This window comes from Medicago sativa, chromosome 1, assembly GCF_051527215.1.
Source record: "Medicago sativa cultivar Bolivia chromosome 1, Bolivia_mono, whole genome shotgun sequence".
NCBI classification, from domain to species: domain Eukaryota; kingdom Viridiplantae; phylum Streptophyta; class Magnoliopsida; order Fabales; family Fabaceae; genus Medicago; species Medicago sativa.
Genome location: NC_140749.1, coordinates 68240478 through 68253804, shown reverse-complemented (window position 1 = coordinate 68253804; position 13327 = coordinate 68240478). Strand labels below are relative to the sequence as shown.

At 33.3% G+C, this 13327-nt stretch overlaps 1 protein-coding gene across 1 annotated transcript; it reads right to left on the bottom strand.

Annotated features, from left to right (window-relative positions):
- Positions 1-4883: 4883 nt before the first annotated feature.
- Positions 4884-8465, bottom strand: LOC146956693 (protein SIEVE ELEMENT OCCLUSION B-like). The gene is made up of 7 exons (XM_085730674.1): positions 8175-8465; positions 7856-7924; positions 7354-7766; positions 6985-7073; positions 6755-6891; positions 6079-6567; positions 4884-5718 (listed from the first exon to the last, which is right to left on the bottom strand). Exons 1-7 carry the CDS (start codon positions 8388-8390, stop codon positions 5113-5115), a joined length of 2019 nt encoding a protein of 672 aa, XP_085586800.1. The 5' UTR covers positions 8391-8465; the 3' UTR covers positions 4884-5112.
- Positions 8466-13327: the final 4862 nt, after the last annotated feature.

The following is a 13327-nucleotide window of genomic DNA, read 5'->3' as shown; positions in this document are numbered from 1 at the left end:
AGTCTTTTCATGTGTTAAAACACTGTCTAATTTCTAAAAATTGTCTCTGAGTCTTTTAATCTTGCTTACATAAGCTCTTGCTTTAATTCCATGTCAAAAAAACCTTTTTAAATTTGCATCTGAGTCATTTTGAGTCGTTTTAGTCCCCAGGGGCATTTTGGTCATTTCACACAAAATTTCGGCAGAGAGAGGTTACTTTAAAGTACCTCATTTAGGTAATTGGTTCGTTTTAGTCCGTTTTGTCAATTTTAATCGTTTCACTTTACGTTATTTTCCATTTTACCAATTTTAATTCAATTTTATTTTAGTCCTAAAATTATAATAATTGCATTTTAGTCCCTAGAGTCTTTTTGTTTGCATTTTGGTCCTTGTTTGTTCATCTTGCAGATATTTTGTCCAAGTGCCATGTGTCCAAATGCTATTGGTCCATAAGAGTTTGTTACAAGTCCAGTGCCACATGTCCCACTCCAATTGGTCCAAGGCTTACCACATCATCTATAAAAGTCAAGGTCAAAGGGTCAAAGAGGACACACATTCAATTCTGCACAGTTTCCCAAAAATACTCCAAAAAAATCAGAAAAAAGAGAGAGAGAAAATTTCTTTCTCTCTCTTCTAACCAATTCTTTCTCCACCGTAACCAATTCTCTCAACCACCTCCAACCACCATTCAAACCACTTTCAACCACCGCAACCAACCAAAAAACACCAATTCATATCTCAGATTCATCCACAAGATCATTGCAACGTAAATCCGATTTTCAATCCACAATCACTCAGAGATTCCAATCACATCTTGCACAAACACCAAGAATCAGTTCATTCAACAATAACAGCATCACAACCGCGAATCAGAGACAAAGAAGATTGGAGCAATCGGCGAAGAACGGGGACGAATCGATCAAAATCGGAGAAGAAGCTCACTGGATCGGATTTTCTGTTGCAGTTGTCTATCCGAAGCCTTCTGTTTCTCCGATTCAACCTTACGGTATCATCACTTTCCTTTCTTGTCCGATTTGTGATTGAATCTGCGTTTGCTATATGTTGTGTTTCTGTTGGTTTTGAGAACGATGAAGGTTTTGAAAAAAAACGGTTTGGATCCACCTTTAACGTTTAGATCTAGAGCTTTTGGTGTACGTTTTCGAAAATTGAACACCGGATTAAGAAAGAGGAGGAGAAGAGGGACTAGATCCATAAAAAATTTCTTCGAAAAAGGTGATTTCAATCTTCCGACGCGGTGGCTCCGCCGCCGGAGGCCGGCCGGCCGCCGCGTCGGAGTCCCATCTCCACCGTCTTCTCCGGTCTACTGCATCTAGTGAGAGAAGAGAGCTTTTTCTTTTAGAAAGAGAGAGTTGAGGAAAGAATGACAAGGAGACAAGAGAGTCGGTTTATATGCTCCTTTTGCTGAAACGGTTCGGTTGAACCGACCCGGTTCCCGAACCGGTTCACCTCTCAAGCCCGTTTTTGAACTGCCTGGGCCTGTTTTCTGTTTACTGCATATATCCCCCCCATGAATGCTGCTTACACCCCTGTTCATTCAAAAACTCTTGTAAAAATTCCACAAAAATTCTAGTAGTTCTTTTATGTTTTTTTTTGATAATTTTTGATGTATCTTACATGCCAAATCTTGATCACAACATGTGAAAAATATTTTAATCCTTGATTACTGCTTTGTGTCAATTTTTGTTCAAATCTTGATAAAATTTCTAAAGCATTTGTGTGAAGTTGTTGTGATCAATTATTGGCATTGAGTGTTTGTTTCACATGTTGAAACTTGCTTCAAAATATATGTGTTCGTGTTTTGTTAATTTGTGTACTTTTTGTTATGTTTCTTGTGAAAGTTGTGATGTGATTTTATTCTTGAGATTTGGTGCATAAATGTGGCCTTGACCATGTAATCTTTGGAGTGAGTTTACCTATTAAATGTGATGTGTGCTTGCTGTCTTGGCATAGTTTTTTTTGTGAATTTTGTGTTAGTAAATAATGCGAAGCTATCTTGTGAAATAAAGTGTATAAAGGATTTGCAACCTTTATGATCTTTGGTATAGTTAATGACCTTAATTCTCATGCTTTTTTCTTGAACTAAGCCACTCAAAATTTCTCTAATGTCATGAGGATTTAAGCCTTTAACCATACCTTAGAATGGTATTAAAATGTCAAGTCTCTTTTATCACTTTTAGTTAATATTGCTTGTTACTTCACTTTCAAGTCACATTTCCTTTACTATGCCTTTAGTATGTTGTTTCTATTTCACTCATGCTACTAACCCTTCTTGTTTCATGTTTCATTTCCATAGCATTTCACCTCATACTTTCATCTCTTATTTTCTTACACTTTAAAATTCATGCAAAAATTAGAATGTAATACTTAGGATATTTTGTATTTTACTTTCATGTCATTTAAATTCTTGCAAGACCATAGAATGTATCTAGGCCAATGATGTAAAGGACAATGGACTCTAATAATGTACACCGACACAAGCACCGACACATGCACACACCTCACTTTAGATGTATGCTTAGAATATGCATGTTTAGATGTATGTTTAGGATTGTATGTTTAGATGAATGCTTAGGCTTTATACTTAGAAAAATCTCTTTTCCCAAAAATATGAACAACATCACTCAAATATTTTTCTTAATAAACCTTGGGATTAAAATCCCATTGAATTTTCCTTTTATTTTCTTAATCAAAATTTCAATGAACTTTAATCATGCTTAGACCTTTTTTGCAAAATAACTAATTCAACCCCACTTTTTTCACAATCTCACGCCTTTAAGGCCTCTCTCTCATTCTTCAAACTCCAATTTTCAAACTTAAAATCAACCAACAAAAAACAAAAACATTTTTGGAAGAGAACTACGGTGGATTTGATCCCTTAAACGGGTACGTAGGCAAGGAAACAAAATTCCTTCAATTCAAATAAAATAAAAATTCAAACACATTCTTCTCCCTCCAATTCTTCACTTAGAAATTCTTAGATTTAAATAAACGCTTTCAAAATAGCATTTAAAAATTACGCGCGCGCGTAGAAAGTAAAGACGGTTCCTATAGGTTACTATAGTCGTTATGGGTGCCTAACACTTTCCCGTAGCGAAAACAACTCCCGGACCTCGATTCTCAAGGGTTTTGCTTACTTTTTTCCCTTCCCAAGAAAAAATAAGATATCACCGGTTAAAAAGGTTCAAACGTAATCAATGTTTGACACCCGAAAACCAAGATAAAACATATCTAACATTAAACTCATTCATCCCTTAAAAAAATATTAAACTCATTCATAGACAATGTGAGACTAACTACCGACACAAGCTTATGGTAGAATAATGAAAAGGCAAGAACAATGCAATCTCTTTTCCATACAACAATGGTTTCTGCTCCATTCTTTAACAAATATGACAATAGAATAAAATATAAATTTGAGAATAAAATATAAATCAATATCTGATTATCCTATAAGTAAAAATACTTTACTATAATATAGAAATTTATTGAAATAATTAACACCATTTGACAATTGACAACCCCTTTTTGCATTACTATTACAACCCCCACCCAGCATGCGAGACATTAATCTTTCTTGTAATTTGCTCACTTATTTTGCATAATTTATAAGGAAAATTCTATGGTGAAGTCATGAGAATGAATTTTTTGGTGAAGTTAAATGATTAATCATTGAGCATTTGTGTATTTAATTCATGTCACGTCAGATTATATGGTGTATTGCACATTGCCCATAAGGTGTGTCATTATATCTTTACTTATTACAATTGTGTCTCTGATTAAATCAAAATTAAACATAGATTCCCATCTGTGCACTAAGATTGAAATTCCCCTTAATATTTTGTATGAGGACTGATTTGTAATAAGGTAAAGTTTAGTTTTAGAGTGGTCCACCGGCAAGACACTAGCTGACATGACATCGGCAGTTATACTATTGGCTAAACAAAATAACTTTTCCAAAAAAAATCAATTTTCTGAGTGCGCTGTAGAAGCCCCCAGTTTTTAAATATGTTTGTTGGCCATTATTATACTCTTTCAATGTAAAATGACGGTGAATATATTTTGCTCACTTTCTAAAAAAAAATCTGCAATGTATATTTATACCTGCATTTGCCCATTTTTATATTGATGAACAAAAGCCGTCCAATTAATATAGAATAGAAGACACACCAGAAAGAGGATTAAAAATTATGTCTTCTTTACTTTTGTTAGGATATAATGGTGACACCTTAAACTATATTTATAGGCATTCCATCTTTATCCTATATTCCTATTGCACTCTTTGTCCATTTGATACTAGAAGTATAATCAAACTCAATCCTTGAAATATTATGTTAAGAGGTCAGTCTTTCTTCTAAAAAAAAGTTAATATATGACATGAAATACAACAAAACAAAGTAAGTTTATAATATATAATAACCTCAATTTCCCTCTTGTGCCAATTTTAGTGGACTAGTCCATATGGTGTTTTGACTCTGGCTTTAAATAGGACCCTCGCAAATGGACGGTAGGATTGTACCCCTTTGGATTAGTCGATCCTTAGATCAGATACCGAGTTTTAAAAAAAATATAATAACCTCAACACGCTTCCACTAGGTTTTAGTATTCCCTTAACATAATTGTAGAAAATTTCACAAATTAGTAGGTTAATCATTCCGATTACACTAAATGTAATTTGAGTTCTAGTATAAAATTTTGCAAATTGGTAGGTTATGCGTAAATTTTATTGTAAATTCTCAATAAAGTTTGTGGTTCTCCGCGACCTTAACTGGGAGTGTGCCTCCCCCTAATCAAATATACACACTACACTTTGAATGACAAAAATGCTACAATGTTAACGAATCAGAAGAACATAACTGGGCTATTCATTCATAAACTTCAATATCTTACGGAATACATGTATAATTAACTTTATTCATTCATAAACTTCAATATCATACAGAATACATATTGAAGCCACTCTTTTATTCTCACCCATTTAAAGGGCTATTACATAAACATCACACACTACATATTATTTGGACAGTCACATGCTGTCAACAAACAAAAACATAACAGAAATTGAAATAGCACAACAAAAGCAAGTTAACTAGGAACAATCACTTGTCACATGAATCAAACACCAAGATTGTTTGGTTCATCACGATGGCAGCATTTGTAATGAATAGAACTAACCTCCATCACACGTCCACACATAGGATTTGGGCATGATATAGTACCTATAACATTTGAACTATAGGTATCAACATTAAGAACTTCACATGGTTCACGATCAGATATCTCTTTAGCCTTAATCTCATAATACTCTTTAAATGCAATATCAAACCCTGCTTTCTCCAACACTTTGTCTTTCCAATTCTGAAACTCAACCAAAGTTTGATAAGCCGGTTCACCGTGACCAAGAAGTTTAATGTTATGTCCTTTGCTTAGAATAAACCATCCTTGTGGATCACGTCTGAGGCAAAACAACTCTTTCACTATTTCCTGAATCTCGCAATCCACAGTCTCTTGATGCTTCTTGTTTTGTTTCTTTCTTTCTATACCCATCCAGAAACTTGGAACACGGTTAGGGTCATCTTTGCCCACTTGATAATTCTCTATTATAACGTCTGCACGCTTGGTAGTCTCGTGCCTTTTGACCTTTTCCAACTCAAGTGTGAAATCTTGGATCCATTTCTTGTTGGTACCTCCATAGATAAAGATGTATCTGTCCACTTTCACCTGAATCACATCATTAAATGGATAATTAAGATATTTTTTCATAAATTCATATATGCACAGACATTATAACCAATTAAAGGGCAATCTGGTGTACTAAAACTTCAGCATACGCAGGGTCGGAGAAGGGGTCTCACCATTTGGTGTATTGTATGCAGCCTTACCTGGCTGTTTCCAGGACTTGAACCCGTGACCTTTCAGTCACATGACATCAACTTTACCAATTGCGCCAAGATAGTATAACCAATTGATCAGAAAATAATCATTTTACTTCTTTTTAATTGGATCCACATTGTTTATAATTTTTATAGTCATTCATGATTCAACCATATATCAAAATTATTCAAATTGTGAGGTTTTTACCTGTATACCAGGAGTTGCTCTTTTGATGACATCCCAAAGCCAGCTCCACTTCAACTTGAGGTTAGTACCATCACTTTTCCTAAATGGGAATGCTTCTATGCCCCATTGGAAAATCAAGTCCATAGCATCTTCATTGGTTTTGATTCCTTTAGGGTTGAACACTGGGATAATAGGCTTATCATCAATGTAGCCTATTAATTCTGGATCTTTTATTATCTTGAGGCCTGGTAACTCAGAAAAGTACTCCACTACATAAAATTTGATGCCACTCTTCAATGTTTTGAAATTTTCTCTCTGGATATCATCCCACTTGTTCACAATGGGGATCCACAGAATCTTGAAGTCTTCTTTCTTGAAACCTTTTATTGGTTCTTTCGGATTTTCTTGCAATCTTTCATAGATTGAATTCAAAAGTGTGATCTCATCTTGAATGCTATCAAGGCTTGAAATGAATAGCAACACATGTTTCTGCTTAAAAATATCAAGACCCTGCAATATTACATAAATGAACAAACACATATAGTCACTGATTCTCTTTAATTTGATTCATATATATAATCAGTTAATGCATGTTGCACCACCGAGGTCTAGCGCAAATGATTGGTATGAAGTGTGTGCGAGTGCTGTAAACTCTAAGGTACTGAGTTTGATTCCTACTACATGTTTCAAAACTAACCGATTTAACTTGGGCATTGCCTTCAAAGATTTGTGGACAATCAGTTCCATTGCGGTGGATCAAAGCTTTCAAACGATCAACAATATCTTTGGGACTCTTAAAGTTGTTCGTGCGGTTAAATATATCCTCTATCGCGCCTGCAACAAATAGATATAAGCTCTTATTATAGCACTATTTGTGATCAAAATCTCAGAGGGATAAAGAAACATGAAATAGCTTAAAGTACTAACTTATTTGCTGTTTGCATGTTCCCAGTTGCGCAACCAACTTCTCAACAATGCCAGAAAGCCTCTCTCTATAAGCTGATAATTTATAGTCCCTAGAAAACAAAGATAAGTAATAAGTTGAATATTACATATAGTTAGAAATTTGTTATAATTAGTTGAATATCATTTAAAGTAGTTACAAATTAGTTATGATTAGTTGATAGTTAGTTATATTTGTTACTTTAGATCGTTATATCTAACAATAATATTTTTTGTGGTCTCCACAAGACCACGACAGCATCACAACCGCAATTGTGGCCACATTAGTCATTGTTTCCCACATTTTTCCGTAATATCAAGGTTTGCATAGTAACTACGACCATAAAAACTTACGAAACACCGACAAGGTTGCCAGTAGAAGCAACAATTGAAGCAATTGTCCAATAAACAAAGACAGGAATTTCTTGCAAGGCGTCTGTCAAAGCAGGAACATCAACCGGATCATAGCCTTCAGCAGACCATATTGCCCACTCTTTCAGGTGATCCAACATCTCCACTATATGTTTGACCAATTCAGTTACATCATCTGAAATCTTTCTGGTTTGAACTTGATTCATTACTCTCAATGAGTTTCCAAGTGTGTCCGTTGTTGCGACACCGTTAAGGTGCAAATAGTTTCCATATTCCAAAGTGAAAGCAGCTAGAGTTATAAGTGCTTTTGCATCCCATGAGTAAGATCTCAGGTTTTGAAGAATCCATAGTGTTGTTTGGTGTATGCAATGAGCATCATTACGTGTGGTTATCATCTGTTATTGTAGTAATTATATTAGCAATGCATAATTTTCTTTTTAAACCTTAATCTACTAAGATAACACATAAAGTAGAAAATAATTACCTGACAAGAAATCAGCTTCAGTGTAGGAAATTCTGGTTTGAAACTGGTTACAGAAATCTTTGGAATAGTCTGCAAAACAATTTGGAAAGTTAGTTGTGCTTTTTAAAGAACTACTTAATATATACATAAAAGGGTATCAAATCAATCTTATTATAGTGACCAATGTTATTATTTTATCAAGGTCCATAAGTTCATTGACATAAATTTAACATTTAAATAAAATAAAGAGATCTAATGTATATATTTTAAAGACTTCAATTGATATGGTCAAAATAATATTAAATTGTCTTTAAAAAAAAATAAAGTGAATGCGTATAACCTGAAGTACAACACTGGACACAAGTTCAAAAATGATATTTGTATCACAAAATTCATCATCAGTGACATGGGTGAGATAGACTCTGTCCAAGATCTGTGGGTCAGAAAGATCAAATGGGTTTGGCAAGAAATTAGCTTTTTGTTGTAGTGAATTTGTGGCATTCTTTTGGCTCAAATTGCTATTAGTGGCACTTCCACCTAAGTTGGAAAGGGACATGATGACTCAATATGAGAGGAGTAGTAACCTCTTAAGGTTTGTATATTTAAGAGGAAATGAATGATGGTTTGGCTTGATTTGTTGAAGCAGGTGCTCAACTTATTTATAGGCTGGAATGCGTGAGAGTTTAAGAGACGTTTACATTTCTAAGAAAAAGTTTGATACCTTGTCTGAAGGAAAAGAACAGTGTTATGAAATAAAGTTGCTATTTTGTTATTATGATTTTATAGTTATTAATGTGCTAAGGATATTTTTAATTAGAAGAACGTTTGATCACTAATGAAGTTGGATCTAATGGAATGGATTAGACTCTCACAATATGACGAATCAATGTTTGAATCCCGACTAAGAGAGATATCTAACCCTCGATGAAATTATCCAAAATGGAAGCAACCAATGAAAAAAAAATCTAATCGTTTTTTTATCAAATTATATTGTCATCTATATCAATATTTTGTTTTCTTATTTCCATTAGACCTTTGTGTTATTTAACACTAGCTAGTTGGTTAACATAGTTAAATAAGTGATAAATTTCAACTAAAGAATACTAAAGTTGAAACATTCAAGTAAGTTCGATACCTAGCTAAAAACAACCATGAGCCATACTTTATTTATCCTGGACTGAACTCTAGATTAGCTGAGAAACACTTGTGTGGACCAGGACCAAAGAATTTTGGTTTGGTCACACACACAAGTTTTTTCCTTCTCTCTCTTCTCTTCTCTCTTCTCCATTTTCTCTCTCTTCTCTCTTCTCTCTCTTCTCTTTTTTCTCTGTGTGACCAAAGACCACTTGTGTGGACCAGGACCACACAAGATTTTCTCAGATTAGCTAGGGTCGCTTGTCCATGATGATTTAGAATATTAGGACAAAAAAAAAGTGTAAAGTTGTATTATTTGTTTTCTAATTGAAGCAAAAAAAATCACAATATTATATGAGATTCAATATTGGGAAAACTAAGATTCAACAAGAAAACAAATTTATTTACTTACATAAAAAAAATACTTGCAAATTATTTTTTTTGGTACAATTGCAAATTATTTACTTACATAAAAGGAAAAAAATACTACTCTTTCAACAAACAAACAAAAACTTGCAAGTATGAGAATATAATATCAATGAGTGATTTGAAAGAAAATTTAAGTATTCCTGAAACTATTGCATGCCTAGAGAAGATCTATAGTGCATGGGATAGTTTAACGATTAGTATCACAATTGGTGGTTTAATCCTATAGTGTGTGAGTTTCGGCGTGTAATTTTCTCATTTGTATTGTTTGATTCTGCACTGTAACCATTTATTAAACTATGTGTTCTGTTTTGGCACTCATTGTGTTAGACAAAATATTTTTTTCGTAGTAGTATATTCAGTTTAGCTTGTTAAAAAAATGATTAGAGAAAATGATACAAGAAAAAATAGATTAGTTAAAGTATCATTAGAGATTTCTATCATATTTTTTATATGGACAAAAATTAAGCATTTTTCAAATGCTTCTTAACTTAATTATTTCAATGAGTTTAGTGACGACTCACACACAAGAAGCGTAGAGAAGTGAGAAACTGTGAGTTCGATTCCTTGTCCTAGCATATCAAACGTCTCTGCAACATTTTATTGTTTGATTACTTATATCTACAAAATGTGTATCATTTTGTGTCCGTTTGTCCGCTCTTCTTATTATGTTAATGCGTATAAATTATGAACAGTAATTTTTAAGAAATTTTGATTAAAATTATAAGTATTGATAATAAATATTTTGTGCTTTCATAATGTAACAAACTATACTTATCTTTTTCAATGATACCAACAATTTAGTAAATATAATATCTTTAAAAAAAATCTAACAGATACAATCTAAATTCTTATCTCTTTTAATGGCACCAATAAAATAGCATTCTTATGTTAAATTTGTTTATGAGTATAATTGAAAAGAGAAAAAATCACCTCAATCGGCTTACATTCTTTATCATTACCCAGCAATTGAGTCAAACATTACCCAGCTTACATTCTTTATATATATTTACACATTCTTTATATATACCGTAGTATAGAATAGATAGTGATACTCATATATTTAATAAGATCTTATAACTGTTTAGATTTTTATGAGTATATCATAAAAAATAATATACTGCAATATATTTAAAAGATGAAAACTAATGGAACTTTTGTGTAAAATATTTGTAGAATACATGTTTAAATATTAAACTCTTTAATCAATCTTGTAAAAAAAAAAATCTTGAATATATCTATATAAACCTACTACTACAACTATAATTTAACCATATCGTAAATTGAAAGCTAGCCAGAAACTTTTATTATCAGCATAAAGCAACTTAGCAACTTCTTCTTTTCCTTTTTTGTTGTCAGAAGCAAAAAAAGAATCCTAAACATACTATAAGAGAATATAAGTAATATCAAGTTGCAAGTTTGGTCTCTAAACGTGAAACACGCTGCGGTGATGTCGTGTTCATTACATAGAAAGAGCTGGGATTTTATTGGAACTTCATCTAATTTAGAATGGTCTTACGCTTGAATATGTTAATCATGGACCCATGAATAGCAACCATTAATTTAGAACTTCTTAACATACTAACTTTAATACTAGAACCGTAGTTTTTTTTTTTTTTTTAACTTGGTATTCAGCTAAAGGATCGACTAATTTAAGAGGTTCAACTCTACCGTCTATCTGTGGGCCCTATTTAAAGTCAGAGCATAGCTATGTTTATACTTAATTCATCGAAATTAACACTTAGAGGAAATTAAACTTTAAAACTTTGAGAGCATCACACTCTAAGATCTCATATCAACATTGCTCACCAACCCAAATGGGTTGAATTATTGCAAATTTATTTTCGGCAACAATGAGATATATTTTGAATCTTTTGTCCTCTCAACAAAAATGTTGAACCCTTCAAAATTTTATTAATGTGATGTAGCGGTACTCAAAACTCGTTACCAGAAAATAAAAATCCTACACTTTAAAGACAAGAGTGAATAATTTCACCAATCGAAAAACACTAGGAGTTTACACATCAGTATTTTTTCTACCGTGTCCACCACTTACCAAAGCCACCATGTCAGTTTTTTTTACAGAAGATAACTGATATTTTACTTTCAATGAAGTGATGAACGTTACCAAACTCAAAGTCGTTCCTCTGTGCGGCAATGACAATTTTCCTTCTATAGGTTGGATTTAGGGATATATTGTAAAGTTTAGTGGGATCTATTTTAAAGTTTCTAATAAGTTGTATGAATATAAATTAAAATTCTTCAATCAATCTAAATAAACGGATTATAATTTAATTTCATATAGTTTCACAATTTTATATTCTTTATAACCAAGCCAGCCAAATCATCGACAATCGTAAACGTCACAGCAGGCCCCCGCAACTTTTATTAGCAAAAGAACAATCTTCTTGTTTTTTGTTGACAGATCAAGCAAAATAATAGAATCATCGTAAACAGAAAGAGACAAGATTAAAAGAGAATTTAATAATATCATGTAGGATATGATGCGTTTGGTCTGTAAACAATAACGCCAACCTATAGCAGCTTTTGGGAAGAGTAAAGAGATTGAGTTCTACTGCATTTTCTTTTTTGAGGAAAGTTCTACTGCATTTTAACATTTACTCTTGATGTAATTGTAATTTTGGTAATTTTGGTTTTAAATGTATAACAAATAGTCACAATAATCTTTAATATATCGAAATTTTAAAATAATATTTAATTGTGAATAATAATATTTAAAAGGAAATCCTCCTCAAATTCTCAGGTTCGATTCCCTCCGGTGTCAATTTGAGTGGGTTAATTTAGCTTCTTCAAAAAAAATATTTAAAAGGAAACAAAGAAAAGAGGAGTTCCCCTAAAAAAAGAGGAGTTTAATCACAATCAAAATTACAAGAGTTAACCATAACTATGAAAATTGATCTTTTATACTTTTTTAAAGAGAAAAGTCATTGTGATTTTATCCTATATTTTTTTAGGAAGTTTTCTTTATCGTAGTATGTTATGAAAATAGTCATATCGGGAGTTACGAATTGTTTGCTTGTGAATAAGAGTTACAAACGGTTCCCAAAATTGGGAGTTACTGCTGACTGTTCCTAGGATGGGTGTTTGGGCCAGAATTGGGCCTTGAATTGATTATTCGTAAGATTGAGATCTTTTAGCGTTCATGTGATGGTAATAAGCATCGTGGAGGGTTGTTCCCTGCGGATATTGGGAGGCCGGCGATGGGGTGAAATTGCGTGGAGGGGCTGTTAGCTATGAAGAGAGCTTCCAGGGCTGCTGAGTTAATGCATCTTCCTCAGTTACGAGATCCTCAGAGTGAGCTTCTTCTACTTCAATCATGCATGGGTATTGCCAAACTTTTCTTTGGCTTAAGGACGTGCCAACCGATTCACATGGAGAAGGTAGCTATGTTGTTAGATAAAGAGTTGCGTGAAGCGGTTGTGGACATTGTGGTTGGTGGAGGTCCCTTCTTTGGGGACCTTCAATGGAGGGTTGGGTTTGTACTTAGCATTAGTGGCTTCCACGTACGCTTTTGTGGCTTATAGGGCACAATTATGAGTGCTACAAGATCATATTTTGAGAGACAGTGGGTTATGTGGCATGGACTCCGATTTTGATAATGCTTTAGATGGTCTTCGTGGTACGATTCTGTAAGTTCAGATTGTAACCTAAGAGGGGGGTGAATTAGGTTTCTAGGAATATTGGTCAATTTTTAAGAGTTTCGCGTTGTTGATTATTTTTTCGATAAATAATGATGAAGGTATGAATGCGGAAAAATAAAAGAGTAAGGGAAGAAAAAAAAAACAAGAGAGTTTATAATGGTTCCCCTCTAAACCTTAGGGTCAGTCCACTCCCTTCACACCCCGCGAAGGAATTCACTATGTTAGAATCTTTGTTACAAGCAATCTCACCCCAAGACCCCTAACAATCTTT

What these genes read in the sequence shown, in the direction of transcription:
- LOC146956693 (XM_085730674.1), bottom strand. Translation starts at nt 8,390, where the DNA reads ATGTCCCTTTCCAACTTAGGTGGAAGTGCCACTAATAGCAATTTGAGC. An exon ending in AACATGCAAACAGCAAATAA is followed by an intron (nt 6,892 to 6,984) that starts GTTAGTACTTTA and finishes TATTTGTTGCAG; the next exon opens with GCGCGATAGAGGATATATTT. An exon ending in GAGCAACTCCTGGTATACAG is followed by an intron (nt 5,719 to 6,078) that starts GTAAAAACCTCA and finishes GATGTGATTCAG; the next exon opens with GTGAAAGTGGACAGATACAT.